This window comes from Ursus americanus, chromosome 30 (genome assembly GCF_024610735.1).
Source record: "Ursus americanus isolate L20-20 chromosome 30, mUrsAme1.1.p, whole genome shotgun sequence".
Taxonomy (NCBI): Eukaryota; Metazoa; Chordata; class Mammalia; order Carnivora; family Ursidae; genus Ursus; species Ursus americanus.
Genome location: NC_142156.1, coordinates 1,970,509 through 1,998,267, shown reverse-complemented (window position 1 = coordinate 1,998,267; position 27,759 = coordinate 1,970,509). Strand labels below are relative to the sequence as shown.

Genomic DNA, 27,759 nt, shown 5'->3' with positions numbered 1-27,759 from the left:
ACCATCTGCGATCATTCTGGGTGGGCTTCAGTGCAGGGGAATGCATAACCTTAGCTAGACGGGATACCTGGGGGAGAGGAATGGGACCCAAGGTGATCAGAGCGGGGGACAGGGCCATTTTGGAGAACCGAGCATGTGCCTGGGTGTCTGGATGGGACAGGGGAAGCCTGAACAGCTGGAGATCAGGGTGAGGATACTGCTCCCTCGACAGGACTATGGAAGGGCAGAGTGGACAGGACTTCCTCATGATTTTGCTTAAACCAGTTCAAATAATGAAGGTCAGGTTTCTAGGCCATGCCCCTGCCGATAACTTCTCAGTTGACCATCACTGACCACCTCGTAAAGCCCAGACTCTCTTGTCCTGCCAACAAGGGCCCGTGGCCTGGCCCCTGACAACACCTTCAGCCCCTGTTCTCCACATACAGCATCCTTTGTGCTCTAGCTACACTAAACTAGCCAAGCAACCTCGCCACTGGACCTTTGCACATGCTATACACAGTATGGGTTGCCCTTCATTCTTTCTCTTACCTAATTCCTCCAAATTGTCCCATAGGGCTCAACTCGATCATCACCGTCTCTGAGGAGTCTTCTTGAATGCCCCACCCTCACCCCGACTGCAAACATCAAACATTTAGGGGTGTTCCCTGGGGGGTCCCAAAGCCATCCCTCTGCATGGAAATAGCCTGTCTTAGTCTTTCCCTCACCCAGTGAGACCGTGTTCTGTCCATCCCTGTATCTCGGACACCCAGCCCAGGGCCTGGTGCAAAGCAGACACTTGGTGAAAGCTGAATGGAATCAAGGATAATGATTTAAAATTAACATATCATGGATGGCACATTCTGTACAGAAATTTACCAGACACCCCGCCTATCCTCAAAGGGCTCCCATTCAAAAGTCTTATGTGAACATGAAAAGAGGCTCAACATCACAGATCATCGAGGAAATGTAAATCAAAACCCCAGTGGGGTGCCACTTCACACCCCTTCGGATGGCTCCCATCAAAACAAAAACAAAACGACAGAAAACAACCAGTGTTGGCAGGGACGTGGAGAAATTGGAACCCATGTGCACTGTTGGTGGGAATATAAAATAGTGCAGCCACTATGGAAAAGAGTGTGGCATGTTCTCAAAAAATTAAACACAGGATTACCATATGAGCCAGCAACGCCCTGTCTGGGTAGATACCCCAAAAGAAATGGAAGCAGGCTCTCAAAGAGCTATCTGTACACCCAGGTTCATAGCAGCATTTTTCACAATAGCCAAGAGGCAGAAGCAACTCAAGTGTCCTTGGACAGATGGATAAGCAAAATGCTGTGTATATACACGCAATGGAACACTACTCGTCCTTAAAGGGAAGGAAGTTCTGACACGTGCTAAGATACGGAGGAATCTTGAGGAATTCTGCTAAGTGCAATCAGCCACACGCAAAAGGACAGGTACTGTGTGATTCTACTTATTATATGAGGTAAAGCCATGAACTTCATAGAGACAGAAAGCAGAATGGCGGCTGCCAGGGGCTGGAGGAGAGCGGAGAACGGGGAGTCGGTGTTTAATGGGGGCAGAGTTTCGGTTTTAGGAGATGACACAGGTGCTAGAGACGGACGGTGGCGATGGTTGCCCAACATGATGAGTGAGCTCCATGCCGCTGAACTGTACTCTTAAAAATGATTAAGATGATAAATTTTATGCCACGTGTATTGTACTACAGTAGTCAAAACAAAACAAAACAAACAAAACAAAACAAAAAAACCCCCCACAAAACTCTGCAGAATCTGAGAGCCCGAATTCAAATCCCAGCTTCCCCAGGACCTGGCGATGAGAGTTTACGCGTATGTGGTACAAGGAATATGCTATTGTTGTTCGAGGAACACAAAGTGTCCAGCAGGTGCCCACCAAATGAGTGTACATTATTGGGAAAGAGTCCTGGTGGGGTACCACGTATCAGGCACACAGGGGACCTCATCAAGGCCCCTTTCACACCCTGACAATGAATTCTCTCTGCTGCCATCTAGTGACTGAGGATGATATTGACCTTTTCTAGCTGTCAAACTTGTCTTCGTGAATCCTGAGGTCTTAACTGCTTTGCACACAGAGGCTGACAGTTTGCCCACCCAAGCACGTGTTCATGTATAATTCATGGGGTATCATGTTGCCTGGCAAATGAATATTTATCAGCTTTTTCATAAGAGCAGGGTGGTGTTTCCTTTTGTTGCTACCAAAATTCTATGCTGTAGCAAATGAAATTTGTGAGCAAATAAAAAGAGAATGAGAAGAAGCGAAACCTCCCAGCCAAGTCCATTCCACTTGTAATTTTCCATTTTCCGAGGCCCTCCAGCATGTGTATGGAGGTGGTTTCGGTTTGGCTACAACCGAGGACTGCTGAGTCGTCCAGAATAGAATCCTACCATATGCTTTACCTATTGCCCCCGCAGAAAACTCCCCCACACCCCAGTTCGGTGCTGCTTTCGACTGCAGAAGAGCCCAAGACCTTTTCCATGGCTCCATTCCAGATGCTTGGAACACAGATCAAGTTTGGGGTGACCAAGGACAAGGAACCCCACATGAAGATTGGTACAGACTGGCTGGTGGCATCAAGCCAGGCGTTTCAGGACTTCCAGGCTGCCACCAAGGGAGGGGACTTCCCTGCACCACACCAGTCGGGTCTGATGTCCCCTCGCCAGGGTGAATTAGGAGGGCTACGTAGAAGGTGCTGCCTTGTCTGCAGGAGGGGACCTGTGCCCTGGTCCCCCTGGTGCAGTGAAAAGCCATAAAGGACCTAAGAATTGTGACGCTGTTTACTCTTCTTGCCTCGTGACTCACCGATTGAGGATTCCAGTGCTGATGATCTCAGACACACATGGGCACACTCCCCCGGAGGCGGAGTCTCAACGTGGTTGTGAACATGGCGTCTGTGTGGCTTGGTTGCCATCACTCTGGCCTTGCAACACGAAGCTGATGCCAGTACTGACATAATAGTTCACATACGCTGACCTCTTACCACGTAACAGGCCCCGTGTCGAGCCCATGAACTCCACCACCGCATGTAATCCTCAAAACACCCTCTGGAGGGAGGCGTTATTGTCATGCCCACTTTACAGAGGAGAAGATTGAGGCAGTAAGATGCCATAACTTGCTTACATTCATGCGCCCCCAGCCGGGAACCAACCGCAGCTCTGTTTGACCCTGGAGCCCCGCTTTCTCAGCTGCCCTTCCTGGAAGCAATAAACTCGAGTTCACGGACAAAACCCACAAATGCTCGGCTGTGTGGCCTCAGGAGAAATGACCTCAGGCCATTTCCCTGAGCTTCTGTTTTCTCATCTGGAAGAGGGATGCAATGGCTCTCGGTTTGCAGGGCTGTGGGGAGGATGCAGGGCTTTGCAAATTCTAAAGGGCTCTGTGATCATCAATAGACCAGTGGCCATTCTCAGCAGAAATACCTATCAATGGTCTGACACTAGTATAAGACAAGGTTCCAGCCATAGGAGTTTATGGTGAAGTTGGAGGAAGGAGACACATGGGGGCAGAAATACAAGGTTAGGCATTTGTATCCATTCATTCATTCATTCATTCATTCATTCAATGGACAATTTACTGAGCCCTTTTGCTGTAAGCCAGAAAACCAACGCATAAGCAATGTACATCATTTCAGAGAAGGGAAGTGCACACACATTAGAACAGGATGATGGGAGGAGCTCTGAGCCAGCATCTGAATAGCAAGATGACACCAGCCATGCAAAAATTAGGGAGGAGCGCTCCAGGCAGAGGGAACAGCTAGTGCAAAGGCCCTGAGGCAGCATTCATGGTGATTTTCTAAGACGGGGGCTCTGGGGTGAAATACTTCCCGAACACTGGGGACTCTGAAGCTCTCTTTTCACAGACTACCCTGGGGTGCTGGTGCTGAGTAGAATTCCTTTTGGAAACGGTGGCTTTTCATCTGGCTGGGGCCCTTCTAGGGGGCACACGCTCTTCTCATGGCCCTAATATTTTCTCCCACACTCCCTCACTCAGGGTTTCAGGGGGTCATTTCTAAGTGACAGTTCAGGGGGTGCAGTCTGGAGCAGGAGTCTGAGACAAACCTCATACCACCCTCACCTTTGGCCCCGAGGCCCGGATCTCCCATCCCCACTGGTCCAGATGCCCTCCAGGGCAATCCCCTCTGGAACAGAAGCACACAGGGCCTCCACCCCCTCTTGTCCCACATACCTTCCTCTCATCTACTCCCTCGGAGGCCAACATGAGCTTCTTCATGAGGAGAGGGTCCAGCACCTGGAATCGCCGGCGGAACTGAGCGAGGCCCAAGTGGTCGGCGTAGCCTGGGGGGAGGGGAGGCAGGGGCGGGGCCAGAACAAACAGAAGAACAATGAGTCCAAGTGAGAACACCAGCCCAGGGCAGCAGGCAGCCCCTTGCCCTGCTGCAAGCCTGGCAGCGAACTTGCTGGGTGGACTCACATCTTGGGGCCTCAGTTTCCCCACTTGTCAACTTAAAAGATTGGGTTTGATCGGCATTTCCCAAACGTGTTCCTGAGAACGCAAACCCTATAAAATGCTCCACTGAACATTTGAAAAAGCAGCACTCTCATCTGTCCTCTGGCGGGTCACACCGAGTGCCAACATCGATGCCGAAAGTCTCCTTGGACCACTGCAGAGAAGATGCCTCATGGGCTTTGCTTAAAACGTGTTTGACCGTGGGAAAAATTTTTTTTGGCCCAACATTTATGACCATCCACAGGCTACATGGGGGAAATGCTGCACTGGATATTTTCAAAGGGTTTTTAAAAATCTAGCATGTAGGATGGACAGAGGCACACCCTTCTGTGTGAAAAGTAGGCAGAAGCATCTGGAACGCTCCCAAGAGAAGGTGACATTAGAGCCGGCCTCTGAAGGAGCTGTTAGAGTTTGCCACAGGATTGGGTGTGGAAGGGATGTCGCGGCAGAGGGGGCCAGAGAGGGGAAACCCAAGGCTGGCTCCTTAGTCACAGCAGAAACCAGCACTGACCGAGCGCTTCTGGGCACAAGACACTAGGTTTACAACTTCCTCGTGTTCTAGACACTCAGGGGCCTCCATCATGGGACCCATTTTATAGATGTGGACATTGAGGCCCAGAGAGTTCAAGTCACCTAGGCCAAAGCGGCATGGATCGTAACTCCCCCAGCTGGGATTCAGACCCGGACGGTAACTGTAACTAGACCAGTGGAAAGTAGCCAACAACGAGGTCAGAGACAAGCAGGGACCAGATCCCAAAGGAACTCGAAGTCAAATTCCAAACCTCAAGGTGTGGACTTGGTCCTGGATGCAAGGGGCATGGTAGACCTTCAGTCGGCTCAAAAAGACCCCTCCAATGGCTGGATGGGAGAAGGTGTGGAAGGTCTGGTAAAATCTGACTCTGCTGTGAGACTTCACAAGAAGCCAAATGCACGAACCATGAGGCAGAGTGATGGTGCTGGGTTCGTGGGCTGAATCCAGGAAGCCTCCCTGGGGGAAGAAGTCTTAGGCCAGGTTCCCAGGACACTGACCACACAGAGACGGGGGCTGGGAGGTTACACGCATGCCCTTTCAGGTCAGACTGGTCTGGGCTCCCATCCCATTTCTGCCCTTCTTGGCCCGCTGAGCCATCAAGAACGACCCCATTTCTTTGAGATTCGAGTTCTTCACTTGTCAGGTGAACATAACAGGATCTGGTCACGGGGTCACTATAAGGACTGATGTGCGTAAGGACTGATGTGTATGATGTGATGATTGACGTATATAAGATGCTAACATGCATTGAGGTTTTCTCACATCCGGGCAACTCTTAGTCTCTTACTAATTCATCCAAAGGCTCATCAGCTCCCTGAGACCTGAGCTATTAGGGCAGAGGAAAGAGAGGCGTGATCGAGGGGCTTGCCAGGTGTTGGTCACAGCCAAGCCCAGGCTGCCCGGCTCCAGGGTCTGAGCCACGCCCACCAGGCTGCGCAATGTGTAATGTTTCCCGCGCATTTGCTATTGGCCAGGCGCTGTGCCAAGGGCTCGGTAAGAACGACGTCAGTGAGTTCATGTCTTGCCCCAGTGCCAGCACAGCATAGACCCTCAATACCCTGCCTGCACAAGTGTGTGTTATGCATGCATGTGGGTATACGCACGGATGCCTGAGATGTGCACAAAGTCAAAATCGTATTTGGATAGGCGTGTGTATCTACGTGCACACTTAGGTATTTCTTATATGGTGAAAGAGAGACAGGAGCCACTTGGCACAGAAAAAAAGTGAGGAACTGACCAGGCCTGGGAGGCAGAAAGTGGAGAGTTCTATCATGAGACATCCAATCTTTACTTGGTTGGAAAACTTCATCCTGCCCCAGGCTGACTGCACGGGGCACACAGAGGGCTGACACCGCGGTGAGGACCCGAGGCCGAGGATGGGGACCGCTGACCCAGGCACGCCCACAGGGGTTCGAACGGGTAGCCCAGAGTATCTGCAAAGGCCCAGAGCCTCCCGCCAGCCAGCCGGCAGGGCAGAATCGATCGGCCACCACTGTGACCACTCTGCTCTTCCCCTGTGACATTATCTGTCACCCCTCGCCTGTGGTTGTGGAGGAAAAATCAATGAGACGCTCAGAGAAGTGAGGGTCTCTTCTTTGCTTCCAGCTGCTTCCAGCTTCTCTGTCCAATATCTGGTGCTCCGGGGGCTGGCTATTAATGCGGTGGGAGGAGACAGGGCCACGGCCACAAGCCGGGTGTCGGTGACCACAGAGAAGTTCAATGAACAGGTGCCCACCTCGCCAGCCTCCCCGCCAGCCCCCGCCACCCCATCCTCTGCGGAGACAATGACCGTGCCCGAGCCTTTGCGAATGTCAGGGAGGGGAATCCGCGCGGTGGCCTCTGGGGTCCGAGAGGCAGAGAAGAACCAGAAGGATTCAGAGCGAACTCAGTTCCTGAGATGAGGTATATGGAAATCTCGGGCTCGTGCTTGCTTTCTAAAATATAGACCTAAAGACTTCATTCCTCCAATTCAACGCCCGTCTTCCCCCGGCCGCCCCCGGATCGCCCGACCCGCTGAAAGCCAACTTCCAAAGGCAGATTGCCCACCTCATCAGCCACAACTGCCCTGCCCACCTTGAACCCCAGTCCCCGGAAATCCAGGCTCTTCCCTGCCTCTGGGCCTTTGCATATGCTGATCTGTCTGCTTCACATTCCAACTCCCAGAGGCGAGCTGCTTACTTTGTCTCATGACCCACTGAAGAGGTTTGCCCGTCTCCCCAGGGAGAGCACAGAGCTCCCTCCTCGACACATCTGATCCTTCCTGCATCCCCGGGTGACGACGTGTGCCCCCATCACGTGCTCCCTCCTGAGCTCCCAAACCAGGCTGGGCATCTTGAAAACCAGGGTATTGCTCACCGTGGGAATCCCACTCTCCACCCCAAGGTAGAAGCTCCCTGGACGTCTGCTGTTGAAAGGGAGGGGAGCCAGACCCAGCCCTAGCTTTCCAGGAGCACACACGTCATTCAGGAGATAAGACGGGCTTTGGCTCTGCCCTGCCCCAACCGCTGCGTGACCTTGAGCATGTCCTTCCACCTCTTGGAGTTTCCGTTTTCCCATCTGTAATCCTAGCTTCCCTTTCATGGCCTTATAATTTCACAGAATAAACGGGGTGCTGCATGGAAAGCTTAGGCACGTGGCTGGTGTTCCTGTCCCTTGGTTGCTACCGGCCGGCGGGCAAGGCGCTCGCTCCCTGGCTGTCCCTTACCTGTCCTGTGTAGACGCAGTGCCTCCAGGATGTGGGACCCCGCAAGCTGCACCCTCAGCGCCGGGATGTCCAAGGGCAGAGGCCCGCCTGTCCCCGACTTATCTCCGCCGGGCTGCGGTGGGGTCAGAGACCCCTGCCCGCCCCTGCTCTCCACCGCAGGGCCCGGCACAAGGCAGTGGATAAAGTGTAACTGAGACCGTCTGATCACGCTGGTCAACGCATCCTGCACCAAGAGGAGACGGGGTCAAGGTCTGCTGCCCTGGGGTGGGATGGACAGGGACGATCCCCGAACGTACACTCAGTCTAGCCTGGGCCTCACTGGGGGTTCCCATGTCCTATACCAAGGGCCACCTATCTATGACCCGATTCACAATCAAGAGCAAAAGTGGAACTTTATAACAGCCCTCGTGACCGAAGGGGAGACTGAGGGCTAGCCAGGGTCATAGGAGGCAGGCTAGAACCCAGGGCCCAAGCCTATAGGCTTTTCCTATATAATATGCTTTGAGATTTTTTTCAAAACTTGCCCTTCCCATGCCCCACCTTCTGGCCTCAGCCTGACATGACCACTGACCAATCCCAGCGTTCTCATTTGTTACTGGATTGATGTGTCTCAGAGACCTACTTCCAGCCAGTGCCAGATCCTGCTGCCCTCCCCCCGGGAGAGCCTTGTGCTGAAAATGAGGCATTTGAGACTGAGGAAGGCATGCGGGGCTGGTTTGGCTGTGATATTTGTCCCCCTGCTCAAGAGGGTACTGAAGGATCCTGGGAACTTCCCAAAGCTGCTTCAGGCAACACGGAGGAGGCCAGGCTTTGGCCTCGGACTTGGTAGATCAGGGACACGATGGTTTCTTTGCTGCTCCGAGCCTCAGCTCCCTCCTCTGTGGAGGGCAGGGCGAGACCTGCCCTCCAGGCTTGGGGAGGAGGGGAGAGAGATGCGGGCTGATAACTCATCCTGGAGGAGGGCGGGGAGCGGGGCAGTGGAGGCCACAGCGGGAACGGGGCTCCCGCTCACCATCTGTAGCTTGATCTGGGAGCACAGGGCTTTCCTCTTCACGGCGGCAAAGCTGCTGGCAAACGCCCTCCTCACCGCGCAGCTCCTTTGCAGGGCCTGCTGGGAAGTGCCCTCCAGGCCGGCCACGGCCCGGCACACGGGGGGCAGCTTGGCCCGGGGCTGGAACAGGCTCCTCAGCTCCTCCCTGGCAGGTAGGAGGAGAAAGAGAGAGGGACTTTAGGGGCTCACGGGGAAGGTGGCCACCTTGCTTCTTGTGAATGTGCTTCCTGAACCCTCCCCTTGAATCACACCTCCCAGCTGCCACACTTTAATCCGCAGTCCCTTCTGTCGGACAAGACTTTGCTTCGTGGCAAACCCCGGCTTCTTTCTCCAGGCCTCTCCCTCCCCTGATTTTCGAGCAGGAAGAGCAGCGAGAAGACCTAGTGGGTATCGTCATCACTGATGGACCTGCAGGAATCCCATGGAGCTTGCACTTTCTTGGGGAGCAAAGCCACTGTGTTTCTCCCTAGAACAGGTCCAGCACATAGTAGGTCCCTAGCTCTGGCACATAGCAGGTGCTTATACTATACAGTTCATGCGAGAATGAACAACTCACAGGCTGAAGAGGCAGTTTCTGGCCCTACAAGATAGCATCAGTGAAATGCCCGGCCTGATGCCCAGCGGCAGTCAGGGCCTTCCCTCGGCACTCCTGTAATGCACAGCTGTAGAGCCAGGGCTCCATAAGTGTCTGCTCCCATAAATCTGAGCTGCCTTGCCTTCTTGTTTGGGCCAATAAGGATGAAGAAGGCCGGGAAGACCCTACAGTGCCCTTGGATGGAGCTGGGACCCAGAGAAGGCCTTGTGCCTCCCGGGTCCCATCAGCCCCCTCCGCCTCCAGTGAAAGCCTGCAGGCAATTTCCATCACTCTCTGCAATCCAGGCCGCACCGCAGCCTCAGCCCTGCAGCCACACTCTCTACCTCCCTCTGTGCCTCACCAGACTATCCAAACTATTAAGGATCATCGTCCAAACCATCCAAAGGTATTGAAAATGGTTAAATGCCTGGCAGAGAGCAAAGATTCACAATGGCTTGACAACACTGGTATAGAAATAAAAAGCTGGGGCGGATCTTGGGGAGCCCCCCAGGGAGCAGGAGCTCTGAGAGGAGAGGTCAGGGCCCTGAGGTGGGCACCACTCCCCTGCTACAAGAGGAAGAGGCTATGCCCATAGCCTTGACCCCCATGTGTGGACTGTCCCAGCTCTGGTGGGTAGATCTGACTCGTGGTTTTCAGTGGGAGCTATGCCCTTGGGCAGGTCACGTCTGCTTTGGGTCTCAGCTGGACACATATGGAACGGAAAGGTTGGACCAAAGCAGTGAAACTTGCCTGTGCATAGGTGCCTCCAGGGAAGCCTATGGGCAAAGCAAGTCCCCAGAGAGATCGGAGGGGGGGGGGCGGGGGGGGGCACCCAGAAACTGCAATGTTAGACCAGCGGTGAATCTGGTGGTGAATCTGGCACTCCTGGGGGTGAAACTACCCTTTTAAAACAGCACCGTTTGCTCTCAAAAATCACCAACATTTGGCTCTCAAGCAAGCAAGACATCCTAACGGAATTTACCCTCAAAGCTGCCGTGTTCTTTAACTCCCACGGGCCACGACCTTACACACACTGTCCCTTCTTCCCCGAGTGTCCCTCGCTCGCCAGGCCGGCGGGTCAACAAGGCTTGGCCTCCCCGCTTTCCTGCCCCTCCACCTCTCGCCCAGGGTACTGGAGCCACGGGCCGTCAGAGCCAGAGGGTGCATGAGGCCACAGATGGGCGTTGAGGGCCTGCTATGAACCGGGCTCCGTCATAAGCCCTCAGCTACATTATGCCACCAAAGCCTCATGGCAAACACGGAAGCCTGGCCCCGTCATTCCCACTTCTCCGAATGTGAAACTGAGGCCCGCGTCACGCAGCTTAAAAGTGGTAAAAGGAGAAGTTGAGCATTTTTCTGACTCCAAAGCTGTGCAGCGTTCACCCGATCTTGCAGCCTGGTCCAACACACACTTACTCTATGGTGAAGGAAGCCGGACAAACAAATCAACCCAAGAGAGAGGAAGTGACTGCCCACAGTCACCCAGGTGAGGAGGGGCAGGGCTGGGACTTGACTCAGGTCCCCTGTCTCTCCATGCTGTCTGTCCTCTGCGCCCCCTGGACCTTCCTTCGGCCCCACTCCCCGGCCTGAGCTCCTTTCAGGAGCTGTGTGCCCTTGAACCCTCCTGCATACGGGCTTTCCTATCAACTGGGACCGTCATGTGCTGAGAACTCCTGCAAGGACCACGTACGTAGACCCAAAGGAATCCCAGTCCTGCCACTTTTTTGCTGTGTGATCAAAGGAGGGCCACTTCACTGACCGGGGCGTCTGTTTTCTCATCTGTGAAATGGGGCTAAGGAGGCAGTGTCGTTGTAAGGATTAACAAGATACTCACGGAGCATTTATCGTGACGTCGGGCACACTGCCATAGGCGGTCAGTAAGTGTCTCCTCCCCCTTCCCATGCCCCCCAGCCCCTCCCTGGTGCTCTTGGCTTCTCTCTGGTGTCCTAGCTCTGCCCCTGCAGGGTTCTAGCAGTGAAGCTGGGAGTATCAGCATGCCTGCTGGCATGCACGTGCCCGCAGCCACAGAAACATTTTCCAGTAACTGTGGCCCGCAAGCCACACTGGCTGCCAGCACTTTCTCAGCAGAGCTGTCAGGGAAGGCAGTGTGCTTTTTTTTTTAACACCACAAAACGTTATCGCTTCCGTTTTATGACCCCCTAGTTCTAGGATGTCCATAAAATCGTTCCAGTCACATCATCTCCCAGATACTTAATGAAAGGCAAGCAGCCAACGTAAGAAGTCTTGGCTTTTTGGCGTTTGCGCTGCGCCGGCCCCAGGGACCTATCAGATCGGGAGGCATGGGGCTGCTGGACGGACCCTCCGTCACGGAGTGATTGGGACGGCGGGGCCCCGGTGGGGAGGCTGGTCCCTATCCCTGGCCAGGCTCACCTTTTTGACTGCTGTAGCACCTGGGGGGCATCCAGGGCCGAGAGGTTGGGCTTGGCTCTGTGGAGCCAGCCCGTGAGGTCGTAGCGCACGGGGTCCTGTCCCAGCTGGTGGAAGATCTCGAACTGGAGGGGCTGCTCACAGGACCGAAGGGCGGGGGTCCCTGAAAGCGGACATAGCACATGAGTGTTGGGGCGCAGGGGTGGGGGGGACACGCCGCAATCGTTCGGCATCACCAAAAACCCACTTATCCCACGTCAGTATGTTTGCAGATAGCTAAAGCTAACAGTTCTGGGCGCCCACCTCTCTCCTCTGTACGCATGTCTGCACATTATTTCCCGCATCGAATCGATTGCTCCTTGTTTTCCTAAACACCGGGCTCCTGTTTTCCCCACATATCATCAGTGCATACGACCTTCACGACTTTTTGCCATACCCACGTACCACCTGGGTTGTTACTGACTCAATATTGTCTTTAAATCGACCAACATTTATAAGCAGGTAAATCCATTTATACAGAAGTGTGGCCTGGCAGATTGGGTGTGCGTGCTGCATTTTCGGATACTCGTGGAAATACATCATCATTAAATATTTTGAAAATATTTGTGTGCCACTGAAAATCATCTTGAATGGTACCAACCAAATAAACACACAGCACAGGGGCGCCTGGGTGGCTCAGTCGGTGAAGCGTCTGCCTTTGGCTCAGGACATGATCTCAGGGTCCTGGGATCGAGTCCTGCATCGGGCTCCCTGCTCAGTGCAGTCTGCTTCTCCCTCTGCCCTTCCCCCTGCTCATGTGCTCTCTCTCTCTCTCTCTCAAATAAATAAAATATTTTTTAAAAGTTAAATAAATAAGAAAGAAATGCACAGCACACCCTTGGGAGATGCTGACATGCACTCGGTTGCAAGGGACGGGGCAGGAGAAAGGAAGGGGCTTGGAGCTTTGAGAGCAGGCCGGTGTTCAAACCCTAACATGACCACTTACTACTGCGTGGCAGGGGCCAGGCCTCTTCCATCTCTGACCCTCAGTCTCTTCCTCTGTAAAATGTGAACTATACGCACCTCCCGGGGTGGCACAAGCTTAAAGGAGATAATGTGCATAAAATACATTAGCATAGTGCCCGGCCCTTGGTGTCACTCAGTAAACCCTAGCGGGTGTCACAGCCTTGTCTTGCCTTCAACCTTGTGCCAGGTCTGGAGCCACAGAGCGTTCATGTCTGTATTCCTAACACCAGCACGGTGCCTGGTACATGAATGGAGTCCCGAAAGTGCTTGTGGAAAAGAGGAAGGGAGGGAGGGAGGAGGGAAGGAAGGAAGGAAAGAAGGGAGGGTGGAGGGAGTTGGGAGGGAGGAAGGGGGAGGGAGTTGGGAGGGAGGAATAGGAAGGCAGGGAGGGAGAAGGGCGGAAGGAAGGAAGGAAGGAAGGAAGGAAGGAAGGAAGGAAGGAAGGAAGGAAGGAAAGAAGAATAAATCCTGGTCATTAACCGTATCACTCTACTTGCAGTGATGTTCTCGGGCTGAGTATGGCCCCAGACTAATTACTCCCAGGAGCTGTAATATTGTTTCGGTTCTTGTCTGTCTTCTGAATTTCTGAGTTCCCATCTTTCTACTGTCAACGCACCAGCACGTTCAAGAGTCCTGAGTCCTTCCCTCAAACGCGAATTTGCCACGTCTCTGCTGCAGGGAGCGAGGAAACCAGAAAGCCGCGTTTCCTGGAACTCCGTACGCAGCAAACACCGACTGGGAGTCTGCGGCTTCCGATGCGTGAGGGACATGCATCCTGCCCTGTGTGTGGTTTCTTGGAGGTCCTTTGCGGTCAATACACAGGGCTGACCGAAGTTACCAGCAAGGGACACTTCTAGTGAAGTAAAGTATCCCTTCATCCAGCGCTTCCATGAGGCCTTCGGAGCCTGCAGTCCCCGACCTCAAGGGCCCACCTTCCAACAAAAGCAAGGTGACAAAGCGGCCACCTGGCTCCTCCGTCCACGCTGCCTGCACAATGTCCGCAGTATCTGTCTGCATGGCCGCCTCCCTGCACTGGATTGGAAGCGGCTTGAATGCAGTGACCATGCTCACGCATCATTATGTCTCACAGCCAGCACAGAGCTGGGCTCTGAATGAGGACCCCAAGAGCACTGGGGGAGGGGAGACCAAAGGCAAGAGAGAAGAAAGGACGTCCACGTGGGCCAAGCCCCAGCCAGCCTCTGCCAGACACACGGCCATGCACGAGGTCACTCGATCCCACTCTGGTCTGTGAAGTGAGCACCACGGGGCTGGGTTTCTAGAAGGTGACACTGAGGTTCGGAGATGAGCCCGCTTGGCCGAAGTGGCCTAGCACACAGGGACCGAGCCAGGATGAGGACCCAGGTCTGCCGACCCCAAGCCTGTGTTCATCCCCTGTGGCAGCCTGGTACATGGAGCCATCCCATTTCCCAGGAACAGCCCCGGGAGACCACTCCCAGGCTCCCAGGGGCTCTGCTCGGCCCTCTCACGCTCCCCTTTCTTTGGCAGGTGGTTTCAACCGCAGTTTTGTTCATCCAAGCATTTCAAGGGCCGCGTTTGCTCTCAGGAGCCCCATGGAAACGGCTCGAAGACAGACCCTGACCCAGGAGACCTCTCTCGTAGCTCTGCACCATCACCTCTCCCAGGAGCCTGACCCCCCCAGACTGGGATAGGGGCTCTGGGGCCCCTGAGCCCCCGACAACCGCCCTCCACATGTGCGTGCCAAATGCCTGCCGCTGACAGTCTGCTGGGCCTGGGCCCCACGGGAGCTGCCCGCCGGCCCAGCAAAAACACTTAGCGGAGAGGGTAACAGCAAATGCTGGGTGAGCCAGAAAGCCCCTCGTGTTCCGCCTGATTGAACATTCTCATTAACTCAGAGCTAACCAGAAAGCCCGAGAGAAAAACATCTTTTTTTTTTTTTTTAACCAAAAAAATCTGAATTCATGGGTCTGTCTCTGTTGGGCCAGGACAAAGGATACACAGTCTCTTTCCTGGGAACAGGCAGTGTCAGAGCACCGTGCTCGGGGTGTCTGGGATTGGCAGGAGGGCCTCACGGGAGGAGAAGAGGGGGCCGCAGATCTCGCCCGATCCCCTCCTGCCCCAACCACGCCCTCCATGACGCCTCTCTTCCGGATCCTCCTCTGTGTCGTTTGCCTGAAAGTCAGGATCCAGAAAACATCCCGTTCGAGAAACCCATGTCATCTGATTCTGGAGCAGGGGTTTTCCCCATATTTATCTATTCTGTGTCAAGGATGCATTGGAGTCTTTTCCAGGCCAGCTCCACTGTGGGGCGGAGGGGAGGGGAGCAGCCAGCCCCCGCCCTCACGAGCAGACGTTCCCGTAGGACACATGTGTGACACCAGCGTGAGGGCTGCAGGGGAGACGGGAAAAGCAGGGGAAGGAAGAACAGGGTGTGGGCCGGCAGAAGTCATTATTTTTCACAAGGTGGTCAGGCAGGCCCCTGAGACCCAAAGGAAGTGAGGGAGCCGGTCACGCACAAATACAGTGGAAGAGCTTTCCAGGCAGAGGGAACTGCCAGTGCGAGGGCCCAGAGGTGGGAGTGTGCTTGGCGGCTTTGAAGAGCAGCCCAGAGAGCAGTGTGACTGGAACAGTGACTGGAACAGAGCGAGGGAGGAGAGAGGAAGGGCAAATGGCAGACGTCCATGGAGGCCCGGCTGTGTCCCAGGCACAGGGGAGACAGCAGAGAACAAGACAGGCATGCCCGGAGACTTCCACGGTCACACGGGGCAGTCGGGGGACAGAGGAGAGGCAAGCGGATACCCAAACATTCCAGAGCCCGGAGAGGCCCCTGAAGGAAATAACCAGGGAGTCGGGATGGGTCCACGGGGCTGCAGAGGGGACAGCTTCAGACAGGGGTCCGGAGGTTCTCTGAGCAAAAAGGTGAGGGAGGAGGACTTAGACATGCTGTGCTCACATTAGCTCATCCGTCCTCACACGAACTCCTTGAGACCATTATGACCATTTTACAGACAGGGAGGTGACGTCCCAGAAGCAGCGCGCCTTGCACTTAAGCAGTGGGGCTGGGATCAGCCCAGATCTCTGGGGCCCAAAGCCTGCGTGAGCTTTTCACAGCTCTGTCTCCTGGCTTTCTGTGGATCTGAGGGACGTTCTTCCTCTACCCCATAAAACCACTCCCATGCCCTGGGGTCATGCTCTGAATACAGGGGCCACGTTCAGAGTCCGGAGAAGGGTGGAGGGTCTGCGTGGCGTTTGCAGAGATGCCTCCCAGGCTCAGCATTGGCTCTGTTCTCAGGTGCCTCCAGGGCTGATAAGCCACCTGGCTTCTCCGAGGCCTCAGGGACCCCGCCGTGCGTGGGGCATACTAGAACCCACAATCCGGGGCTCAGACTAAGGGCTCCACTAAGAGCCATTCTCTCTGCCCCTCCATCCCCATTCACCAGCTGGCCAAGAGGCAAATGTATTTCAGAGAACAGAAGTGACCTTGGGAGAACAGAGGTGATCGTGGCCAGGAGCCAGTCAAGCACGAGGACCCTGCAGAGTGAGGGCAGTCCGGGGCTACATCGTGGCCTGCCTGGGCCCCTGGCCCTTCTACCTTCATGGGCCCCTTCTTCCGTTAAAACACGAATGTGTGGAAAGTTCTATTTCATGATGATGTTGGTATCCAGGCAAATGATATTAATAATACATAAGCACACTCTATCAGTCTGCTACGGTTGCCATCACTGGGGGTACCATAGCTGGGTTGGGGGGCTTAAACAACAGAAATGTATTTTCTTAAAGTTCTGGAGGCTGCAAGTCCAAGGTCAAGGTGCGGGCAGGGTTGGTTTCCTGTGATGCCTCTCTCCTGGGCTTGGAGCTGGCTGTCTTCTCCCTGCCTTTTTGCTCTGTGCACATCTGAGTCCTGATGTCTTCTTATAAGGACACCAGTCGTATGAAATTAGGACGCACCGCAATGACCTGGCCTGACATTAATGACCGTTCTAAAGATCCTCTCTCTAAATACAGCTAACGCAGTCACATTCTGAACTCCTGGAGGCACCAGGACTGTCACAGGTGGATTTGAGGTGGGATACAAGTCAGCCCAGAACATACATGCATACATACATGGAAACATACACATGCATGTACATATATACACACATACATATACATATCGTATTTGACCTGAAAGTTCATTTTTTTTCTGTTTTTAGCAGAAATTAAAACAGCTGCACGGAACCCTAAAAGCATTGTGCCTGGCAAAGTCGGCCCTGGGCCAGCCACTGCAGGGCCAAATCCTCTGGGGCTCACTTGGGGACCGGTGCCCTGAGCCTGCGCCAGGGAGAGCACCCGGAGCCCTCGGATGCTGCCGCTGCTTCCGCTCAGAAAATCTGGTGCTGATGTGAGTGCAGGAAGGCTCCGTGAACGCCCCGGACAGAGGCCTCGGCGGGTCCCTTTGGGGTACAGGCTTTTGCCATCACCAGCCCAGCGGACAGCGGCAAAGAGAGCTGTCACACGTCTTTCCCCAACTCCTCTCCCAGTTTCCCGTGAACTACTCCAGGCAGACATTTGCCCCAAATACTCCATTGAAATGACACTCTTCTCAGCCACACCTCACCTGCGCGGTCAGGGAGGCCGGTCCCCTCCCTCCGCCTGTGGCTTCCTTCCTACTTCCTGGCCGCCCCTCCTCGGTTGCATTTCCTGGTCACTGGCCTTATCCCCGGGCCTTGACATTGGAATGTCCGGGGCTGAACGCTGGGCCATCGTCTCTACCAACCTGGACCCCCTGAGTGATCTCAATCAGAACCGTGGCCCTCAACCTTCTTACCGATTTCTTCGCCTTATCAGCCGTCTCCTCTGCTAGAATGTCAGCCCCATGGAGGCGGAGATACTTGTCGTGTTTGGGGCTGTGTCTCCTGGCCCCAGGACAGCGGCTGCCACGTGCTCAGTGCTCCGTAAACGCAGCTGAATGAATGAGCCACACCAGGGGCGGTCCTGGAAGATCTCAAGGCCAATCGGCCTCCATAGAAGCCTGAGGGCATCTGGGTGGAATTGGGGGTGGGGGCAGGATCCCAAGAGATTGTTTTGCGTCTGCCTGCCGACGCCATCTGGGTGACCTTAGACCTCTCTACAAGCATCTCTCTGGAGTTCCACGTCCTCATCTTGCGGGGTAAGAATACCAATCACCAGACTGGTGACCGAATTCGACTGCACAGCATACATGAAGCTCTGAGCCCGGTGTGAAGAATGGACGGCATTCCTCCGACCCCGTTAGCTGACGGGGAACGCCTTCTTCATCGCCATCAACAGCCCTGGGCTCATCGATCAGTGCTCACGACACTCGCGGCCGGTTACAAAGCCGATACATTTCTCACCTAATCATTGTCCAGAAATCCTGGAGAAAGGCAGCCCCCCCATCCTCATTGTGCAAGCACTCCACCTGGGGCTATTCGAGGTTTGCCCAGAGTTTCCATTGGTGAAGCACGGATAGCCGGACTTGAACTGGGAGCTGAATGAAGCCAAAGCCCAGGACCTCCGACCTCGTGGTTCCATGCAGATGTCTCCATCTCTCCTCTCCCCCCAATTCAGCCCATCGCCAGGAGCTGTGGGTGCACGCTCCCAGAGTCCGCCCCCCCCCCCCGTCAACTCCCCGACCACCTTCCACACCGCCGCCTGTAGGAACTTTCCAGAACGTGAATCTGACCATACCTCCTGCTGCCTAGAACCCTTCACGGCTTCTCGGAGCTCTAGGGTTGAGACAAATGTTTTTTCATGTGGCCCACCAGTGGACCTCCAGCGGTCTGAGCCCAGACAACACCTCCAACTTTGCTGTCCTGCTCCGTGTCTCCCCTTCTTTGGGACATTTGCCTGAGCCCCTCTCCCCCAGATGCCTTGGCTCCCAGAGGAATTCAGTCTGCCTGACACACACCATCAAGCGCCAGGGTCTGTCATCTTAGGGTCAAACACGGACAGGCTCCTCTGTTAGCTTGTCTACACTCTCGCCTCCAGCGTCCTCCCCCGATGAGCACGTGGGCCACATCCAGCTGGCTCGCCACTGCATAGCACGGTGCCTGGCACACAGTAGCCAGTCAATGCATTTGTTGACTACACTGATCATTGATCGATAAATGATTGATCGATGATTGATAAATGATTGATTATTGATTGATTAAATTGACTGATAAATTTGGTTCATTGATAAATGAATGAAAGCACACACAGGCATATGCACAGACATCCGTCCACTCAGACCTCCCCTCACCTTGTGCAGGCCTTATCAGGGCTTTCTCTGCTGCAGACAAGAACAGATTCCAACTCCCAGGCTGGACTAAGCACCCTTCTCCCTTCGTCCTTCACCCCGACTCTCTTACCTTCGGTCCCAGCCCCTTTCTTTTCAAAGGCCGCACAGAGACGCTTGAGCACCACGCCGTCACTGGAGCCCTCCACCCAGACCTCCTCATCCAAGAGCCAGAAAAGTCCCCTGGCGTCCTCAGCACCTCCAACGGCCGGTAAGCGGACCTGGCAGAAAATCCAGGATCACTGTGGAGCCTGATCCCCGACGGAGGCTGGTCCTGGGCTTCCCTTCCTAGCTCTGGGAGTCGGGGCGTCCGAGTCCCTGGCATCACAACTCAGACGTGCCAGCCCGGAGCCATGCCCCCACACACCCCCAGAGTCCCAGTGTGGTAACCCCAAAACTGTTAACAACCCCTCCGTTTCAGGAGGTCCGAATCAGCCTCTGTCCTCACTTCCTGTGTGACCTTGGGTAACGGACTGCCCCACTCGGAGCCTTGGAGCCTCGTTTCCTTTCATGTAAATGGAGACGACCATACCTTCCTTCCTCAGAGGGCTGCAGTGGGGAATTCACAAGGGAAAGCACTCTGTAAATTACACACTTGAGATGCACGCAGGCGGCGAAGAGCATTTGTGCACAGCTAAACATCAAAGGATTAATTCCATCTGCATCGCTTCTTAGAAGTCTGGTTTTTTTTAAACTAAAATCGTAAGATGGGGGGGCAAAAGAATGTTCTAGAGGAGAAGGGGAACTTGGTTCAATAGCGCAGGCACAGAATTTGAAATCTAGGCACGGAATGTGAAATCTAGCCATGAGGTTCGGAAACCAGCTAAGTAACTCTGAAGTTTCGTTTCTGGGAACAGAGAGGCCTGGAGAAGCTAAACGGTTCGTCGGAGGGCCCACAATGAGTTGGCATCACCAAAAATGATGCCAAGTGGTTCTGGAGGAAATGTGTGTGATACATGGGGTGACCAGCTGTCCCTTGGCGACTGGGACTCAGGGACTTCCCAGGACATGAGGATTTCAGTGCTGAAGCCAGCAAGTCCCTGGCAACCCAGGACAGTTGGGCACCCTAAGTGGGAAATATTGGTCCAACCCCTTCAGAGGCCCCAAGAGGAAAAGGGACACATCCAGGGTCTCATAGAGAGGCACAGGGGCAGAACGGGGACCAGATCCCAGATCTCCTGAGCCTTCACCTTGCCTTTCTTTATGGGGTTGAAATTGACAGCCAGCCCATCCCCCGCAGGTAGCTATTCCCAGCCACTTCCCCAGGCATCCTGGGGACCCCGTGGCCCCTCCCTCCTCGCATTGCCCGGGTCATCCCTTCAGATCTGCCTCTTCCAGCTCAGGAAGCATGACAGGGAGGGGGAGTCAGCCCAAGAGGTGCCAACGGGAAGCATAAACAGGCAGTGACCGGCAGGGCTCACGGACAAGGCAGCTTTGCAGGGACAGGTGCAGGCCACTAGGAGCCAAGAGAGGGCTTGGAAGAGAAGGCCACGGGTGGCCAACAGGAGACAAAGAATGAGAAAAGTGGCAGCCTGGGGTATCACATGGCAGGAGAAACATGTGTCCTGCAGGCCAAGCACCCTGCCAGGTGCTCCGGGCGCCAGATCTCGTAAACATTCCCAACCATCCCAGGGCATGCTATCTTTCCCACTTTAGAGACGGAAAAAAACCGAGACCCGGAGAGGTGAAGGGATGCACTCAAGGTCACTGACATTGGACCTAAACCTGGCAAGTCAAGCAGAATGGTTCAGGACCATTCAGGACCATGGCTGAGCAGAGCTGCAGGTCTGGGGTTGGCCCAGTGGGTTCTTGGGTTGGGCAAAGTAAAGACTCGGGTATCCCCCCACACTAAAGCCCGTAAACGTGTGGACCCACCATCGCCCCCCACTCTCCATCCCCCAGTGGTCTCTATTCTCCCAGTTTCTGCGGATATAACACCTGTGTCTGAACACCTGACCTTCCCAGGCAAGCGTGCACTGGGCACTGGCCCCGAGCCCCCTCAGCTCACCATGGGCGGCCAGGTGGGAGTTTGCCTGCTGAGACAGTCTCGGACATCAGGCAGGGACATGGTTCTCAACCTGAGGGGGTTTGGAGCTTCATTGCCCGGGCCACACCCTTGGGCCAGGCTGGGAGTGGGTCCCCAGCTTCGGTATTTTTAACAATCCCTGGGTGATTCCAAGGACAGATGCACTGACCACTAGCGGCTTAAGGACTCAACCATCTGGGATTCAATTCAAAGCCTCATGGTGTCTGAGAGCCTGAGTTTGCTGGGTCCCGCCTTACCTGGGAAGGGTTCTGGTCCACCACAGCCACTGTGGTCCCCGGGGAAGGCTCCGGGAGGTCAAAGGGCACCGGAATACCTTCCTGGAAAGTCACACAAGTTCCACATTAGTTCCTTCCATGAGCTGAACAAGGTGGAAAACTTATGGAGGAGAAAAGAGAAGTGAGGACTTTCACCTCCCCTTAACCTTTTTTATTATCATTTTTAAAATATTCTTTTAAGTAAGCTCTACCCACAATGTGAGGCTCAAACTCATGACGCCGAGATCAAGAGTCTGGTGCTTCACCGGGTGAGCCAGCCAGGTGCCCCATATTATATTTTTAATTGTGGTAAAATATCCACGGCATAAAATCTACCTTTTTATGAGTACGATCAGTGGCATAAAGTTCATTCACATGCTATGCACCTGTCACCACGCCCCCACCTCCAGAACTTTTCCATCTTACAAAACTGAAACTCCGTCCCCATTAAACACGGACTCCCCTTTCTCCTCCTCCCCCTCCAGCCCCTGGCAATCACCGTTCCACTTTCTGTCTCTACGAATTTGACTGCTCTTAAGTGTCTCATGCGAGGGGAGTCATATAGGATTCATCCTTTTGTGACTGGCTTATTGCACTCCCTACAATGTCCTCGAGGTCCATCCACGTTGCAGAATGGGTCAGAATTTCCTTCCTCTTTATGGTTGAATAATAGCCCGCTGTGTGGACAGATCACATTAACTCACACATCCCCCCATGGACACTCGGGTCGCTTCTACCCTTTGGCTATTGTGAGTAATGCTGCCGTGAACCTGGGTGTACAGATATCTCTTCGAGACCTGGCTTTCAACTGTTTTGGGGTAGATACCCAGCATTAGAACTGCTAGATCATAGGGTAATTCTCTTTTTCGTTTTTTCAAGCAGCATATTCTTTTCACAGCAGCTACACTGTTTTATATTTCCCACCGGCCACGGACACGGGTTCCAATTTCTCCGCATCCTTGCCAATGTTTGCTGTTTTCTGGGTTGTTTTTTTTTTTTTTTTATCACCACCATTCTACTGCGGATGAAGTGGTATCTCGATGTTTTGATTAGCATTTCCCTAAATTTCGGGTGCTTATTGGCCATTTGTCTGTCTTTTTTGGAAAAAATATCTATATTCAAATGCTTTGCCTTTTTTCCAATCAGGCTGTTTGTTCGTTTGCTTTTATCATCACCTTTGGATGAGAAGAAAGGGTACAGACCCACATTCTAAGAACATCCTGACATCGCTCATCCTTCAGGCTCATTAGCAAATGTGGCGAGCGCTTGATCGGGAGCTAACCGTTCAGTCCAAACGTGTCTCGTATTTACTGAGTAACTAACGAGCGCTGGGCTGAGCACTGGGTGCCGGCGGGAGCAAGCCCAAAGATGTCCATCACAGTGCTGTTTACAAGCGCATAATCACGGAAATCGCCCAGACGCGCCAAGGAGGGTTGAGACAGCCTCCGACATAACCAGTGAAATGCACAATTACTAGAAGTTGCAAATGGAATGAGAACATGTGACCAGCATGATGCTGTGTAGAAAACAGCAGACCGCAAAGTCATGGGGAGGGAAGGATTGGAAAAACTGCAGTTAAGACAGGATACGGAAAAATTAAGAGGTACAAAGTACAGACAGCAGCAAGAGTGCTTGCCGGTGGGCAGTGGGGCTGAAGGAGGTTATGTGCTCTGCTTATGGATGCTTCTCTGCACTTTCCAGTTTTTTAATAAAAAATATGTGTTGCTTTGAACATCAGAAATAAGCGAAATAGGAGCCCGTGGGGGGCGCAGTCCGTTAAGTGTCTGACTCTTGGTTTTGGCTCAGGTCATGATCTCAGGGTCGTGGGATCGAGCCCCATGTCAGGCTCTGCGCTGGGTTTGGAGCCTGCTTGAGATTCTCTCTCCCTCCCTCTGTCCCTCTCTCACCTCTCTCTCTAAAAATAGCAACAACAAAACCCCCAAAAAACATTCTCCCCCCTTCCGTTTATCTCATTCTTGCAATTTCTCCCATCAAAAAGTGGAACCTATTTCCCCACCCTCTGAGTCAGGGCTCAACCTTGGACTTGCCATGACCCACTGACTACAGAAGGGACATTGCCAGTTCCAAGTCTAGGACTCAAGGGTCCCTGCATGTCCTGCTCGTCTCTTGGAGCCCTGCCCAGCACCACGAGAACAGCCTGGGCTAGTCTGCTAGAGGATAGGACAGTCCTGGCACACAGATGGGTCACCCCAGCCAAGGATCCTGTCTGGATCAGCTCATGGCCAGCTGACCCCCAGACACAGGAGAGAGCTGGCCAGCACCATCAGAGCCACCTACAACCCTGCATCTGCCTACAGACACAGAGCTCGCTTAGCCAAGACCAGAGCACGGCCCAGGCAACCCCATGTAAGCAATAACAAAAGGGAATTTTTAAAGCCACTATGTTTTGGGGGGTACTTCATTATCTAGCATTATTTTGGCAAATGATAGATGCTACAGGAATATTGCTATTTCTATTTTACACGTGATGGAATCAAGGATCAGAGAGGGTGAGTGATTTTCCCAAGGCCACACAGCCCAATAAATGATAGAGTTCAAGTCGGACCCCAGGACTTATCATCAATGTGACTTGTTTGAGTTGTATCCATGTTGATACTTTCATATTTCTTGCTGTGCAAGTGCCAACCCAAAAAAAAAGACCATAATTTCAATACCCCTTATCTTCATGATAAGCAAGACGGCCATTTCCAACATCTTGCTATTAGCACTTGCTGGAGTCAAAGCAGACCCCTTCAGAGAGAAAGGAGGGGGTAGATAGGACAGGGCCATCCTGGGTGCTGGCAGCTTTCACTTTCCCCTGGGGCCTACATGCGTGAGTATGTTCATTCAGATAAACTCATCGGGCTATGCTACTGGTGTGTGCATTTTCTGTGCAAATGTAACATTTCCATTTAAGCTTTATTCAACACAAGAAGAATGTGGCAGGAATGTGTCTACATATGTTTCCTGGTTCATGCTCCTGGTGTCTGGAGCATAGCTCCCAGGAGGGAAGTGCATCCAGGGCTTTGTTATCTGTGGCCAACCTAGGATCCAAAGGCCGGGGACAAACTCTCCCGTCCAGAGTTTTCACCCCCCCCCCCCGCCCGCCCAGAGCACGAAGGGCTTTCCACGGGGACGATGCGAGCCACGTGAGAGGAGGAGCATTCAGCTTGGGCAAAGCAGACGAAGAGGAACAGGTCACCCCAGCGAGGGGACAGCTGGGGGAGCAAGGCCTGGGAGCCCCAAGTTCCCTGGTGTTCATGGACTGTAAGGAGCCGTGCATGGAGACGGGAGCAGCAGAGGCCTGGGGAGCCAGGCCTGGAGCGAGGGTGTTGTTCACGGGAGAGCCAAATGGGATGAAGCCAAGGGTGACTGAAGGACCGGACTTTCCCCCCCCGACTCTGGCCGGCCTCGTGCCCTCCACGGAGCCCCGTCCTACCTGCCAGTACCGCTCCAGCGTGGACACGAAGGTCCGCTGGTAGCAAAGCAGCTGCAGGCGCTCATGAGCGTAATTGTGGCACAGCTCCTCGAAGGTGGCAGCCCGGTCCTTCCACTGGTGCCGCGGGTTCTGGAAGCCTGGAGGGTCCACCACCATGATGGAAGCCATGGAGAGGTGGTGGGAAGAGAAGGACCTGGGGGGAGAGCGGGGGAGGCCTCAAGCCCACGTGGAATCTAAGAGCCTAGCTGGCCCATACCTTCCACTCCCCCATCGCAGATATGGAGAAACTGAGGCAGCACACTGGGTAGGTGTGGGGGTCCCCAGATCTGGTGCCAAAACGAGGTTCACTGCTTATGGGCTGTGCAACCTGGGGCAAGTTACTTAACCTCTCTGAGCTAAGGTTTCCCCAGCTGTTAAATGATGATTCTCTCAAGCCCTCACCGCCTTGGATGATTTTGATGAATCTATCGGGGTGGACAGAGAAGGGATTATTTCCATCAACACGCAGGAGTTGGGAGCTGCTGGAGACGGTCGACAAGGGCTCCGACCTCCCCTCTGCAGCAGAGGGGCTGTGTGCCTTGGGAGAGCTACCCAGCCTCTCCTGGGAAAGGGTCAACCATGGCCATAACCCAGAAGGTCGCTGGGAGGACTGGAGGTGATGAGACGTCCAGGCTCTGAGGGCCAGGTTGGCGGTGGCTTTCATGCTCAGTAAAGGTGGCCTGCTGTGATGATTAATCATGATTATTATTGCGATCGGCCCTACACACTTCTGCACGACCTGCCAAGGTTTTCTTTCTATACCACGAGGCCAAGCGGATCGGCCACCACACACGCATGCGTGAAGACTGTCAGCTACTGCTCAGAAAGCCAGGCGTCTACGAGGTGCTTGTAGGTGGTGGGGCAGCGGGTTCTGTATCAGCGAGACGAGGTTTAAAGGATGCAATGAAGCAGCCATCCTCCGTGGGCCGAGGCAGCTTCTTCTGCCAGCAGTTCATTTCCCACCCCCGGGACGCCTTCCTCTAAGTGCGCTCGACCCCTTTGGTTTCTAGATGCTGTGTCTGCGGCCTCAGATGCTAATTGCTCCAGCCGCGGGAGAGCAAGCGGATTCGTGTCCCAGCATCACCGGAGAACCCCAGCTGCCCCACGGCCGTGCACCAGCCTCAGCCCCGCTACCGGGAGGTCGGAAGCCTAATGATGCTTCCCGCCTTCGGGGAGGAGGGTGGGAAGCCCTTACGGTGACAGACATCCGGCTCCCGGCCGCTGCAGCCTGGTAGACGCGTTTCAGAGACACAAGCCATGTCCTGGTGCACTCCGAAACAACACCCCGGCTGCAACCCATCCTCGACCAAAAATTTTAAAAAGAAGTGGACAAGAGCGGTGGGGCGGGTTATTCAGGGAAACGTGAAGGGGGGAGGGGGGAGCCCAGCACTGTGGCTGCCTTCCAGGCCCATCTCTCTGCACCTTCATTAGTCAGCTGTCAAATGGGCTGACGTGCAGTGAGTGAGTGATACAGGACGAGTGAAACAACGAGGGCGGCCGTTGTCCTTACTTAGCAGGCGCTGCGGACGGTGAGCTTTTACTGTCGGGAGTCTATGATCACTGTCAGAAGAACTGTTCCCATACATTCTCTCTCTCACTCCTCGCCATGGGCCTGGGGGCAGAGCTATTTTATAAGAGTGGAAGGGGAGGTCAGAGAGCTGAACTGATTTGCCCTGGGCAGCCAAGGGGGAATTTAAACCCAGCACTATCCGGCTCAAAACCCACACTCTTCTCTAGCCCCCCACCCCCCCCCCCAAAACTCCACGGCGCTGAAACACCCAGTGCTTGGGCGCATATTGCGTGTCTGTGAAGAGGCTGCCGTTACCTGTTGATGAGTGAGACGACGGCTGCAAAGAGCTCTTGGTACAGGCCTGAGGCCATCCCCTCCACACACTCCACGCCCGTCATCTTGAGCCCTGCAGAGGGAGAGAGGGAAGGGTGGGCCTTCGTGATCAGGACCTTGCCTGGGACCAAGGACAACACTCCCCAGGCATCGCTGCTGGCCTCAGAGAAACCCCCTCCCTCTCACACATCCCTCCACTGTTGGAATTACGTACCCACCGTCTTAGAACCAGGTTCAAGCGTCTTAACAGGACTGACAGGGTTCTGTGTCACCCGGCCCCACCTCTTCTCCAGCAAGCGCTCCTGCTCATGCCTCGGGGGTCAGCCCAATGACACCTCCTCAGGGAAGCCTGCCTTGATTACCACCCCATGAAGCCAATTCCCAGTCCTGCCTTGCTCCTTTTCCTTTAATTAGTTTTTGACTAAGGCATGATTGACATACAAAAAGCCACACCTACCTTTAATATATACTTCCCCAGGAGCTCGAAGGGACGTGTAGGTTACCATGAACAATGTCCTAAGCCTGTCGACTCTAAGAGTTTCCTCCCTCTTTCTTTGTGTGTATGCGTGTGATCAGAACACTTCGCCTAAGATCTACCGTCTAAAAGAATTTTTAGTATACAACACAGTATGGTAACCAGAGGCTCTATGCTGTGCAGTGGACACACTCATCTGTTGGTCGTCTTATCCATCTACCTATCCATCTGTGTTCTAGGGTTTATTCATCTTGCACAAATGAAACTATGTCCCCTTCCATCATTCTCTCCCATTTTCCCCTCCACTCAGCCCCGGGCAACCACCTCTGTACGCTCTGCCTCTATGACTGTGACTATTTTAGATCCTACCTATAAATGGGGACATAAAGTAGATCATTCAGTCGTAAAAAAGAAAATCCACTCGTTCCCTACAACGTGGATGAACCCAGAGGACGTTAGGCTACGTGAAACAGGCCAGACAAAGGAGGACAAAGCCACCCTGCCTTTATACCCGTACGGTTAGTGGTTAACAACTCCCCCGCCCCCCAGCGCCAGGCTGGGAGCACCCCGAGAATGGGGACCGTCTCTGGGTACGTTGGCTCCCAAACCCCTAAATGCCTGACACATAGTAGGCACTCAGATAATTGTGGTTGCTCCCCGTTTCTGG

General features: G+C 54.0%; 1 protein-coding gene across 1 annotated transcript in view; it reads right to left on the bottom strand.

The window, feature by feature from the left end:
• Nucleotides 1-27,759, bottom strand: part of MYO18B (myosin XVIIIB) — a gene marked incomplete at its 5' end in the record, with an annotated part of 232,250 nt that overhangs the window by 153,794 nt on the left and 50,697 nt on the right. Inside the window, 8 exons of the mRNA XM_045791207.2 lie at nucleotides 4,204-4,313; nucleotides 7,722-7,944; nucleotides 8,734-8,917; nucleotides 11,738-11,897; nucleotides 19,069-19,216; nucleotides 21,279-21,359; nucleotides 24,736-24,928; nucleotides 26,600-26,690. Of these exons, the coding sequence (XP_045647163.2) occupies nucleotides 4,204-4,313; nucleotides 7,722-7,944; nucleotides 8,734-8,917; nucleotides 11,738-11,897; nucleotides 19,069-19,216; nucleotides 21,279-21,359; nucleotides 24,736-24,928; nucleotides 26,600-26,690 (1,190 nt within the window). The remainder of the gene's footprint in view (nucleotides 1-4,203; nucleotides 4,314-7,721; nucleotides 7,945-8,733; nucleotides 8,918-11,737; nucleotides 11,898-19,068; nucleotides 19,217-21,278; nucleotides 21,360-24,735; nucleotides 24,929-26,599; nucleotides 26,691-27,759) is intronic.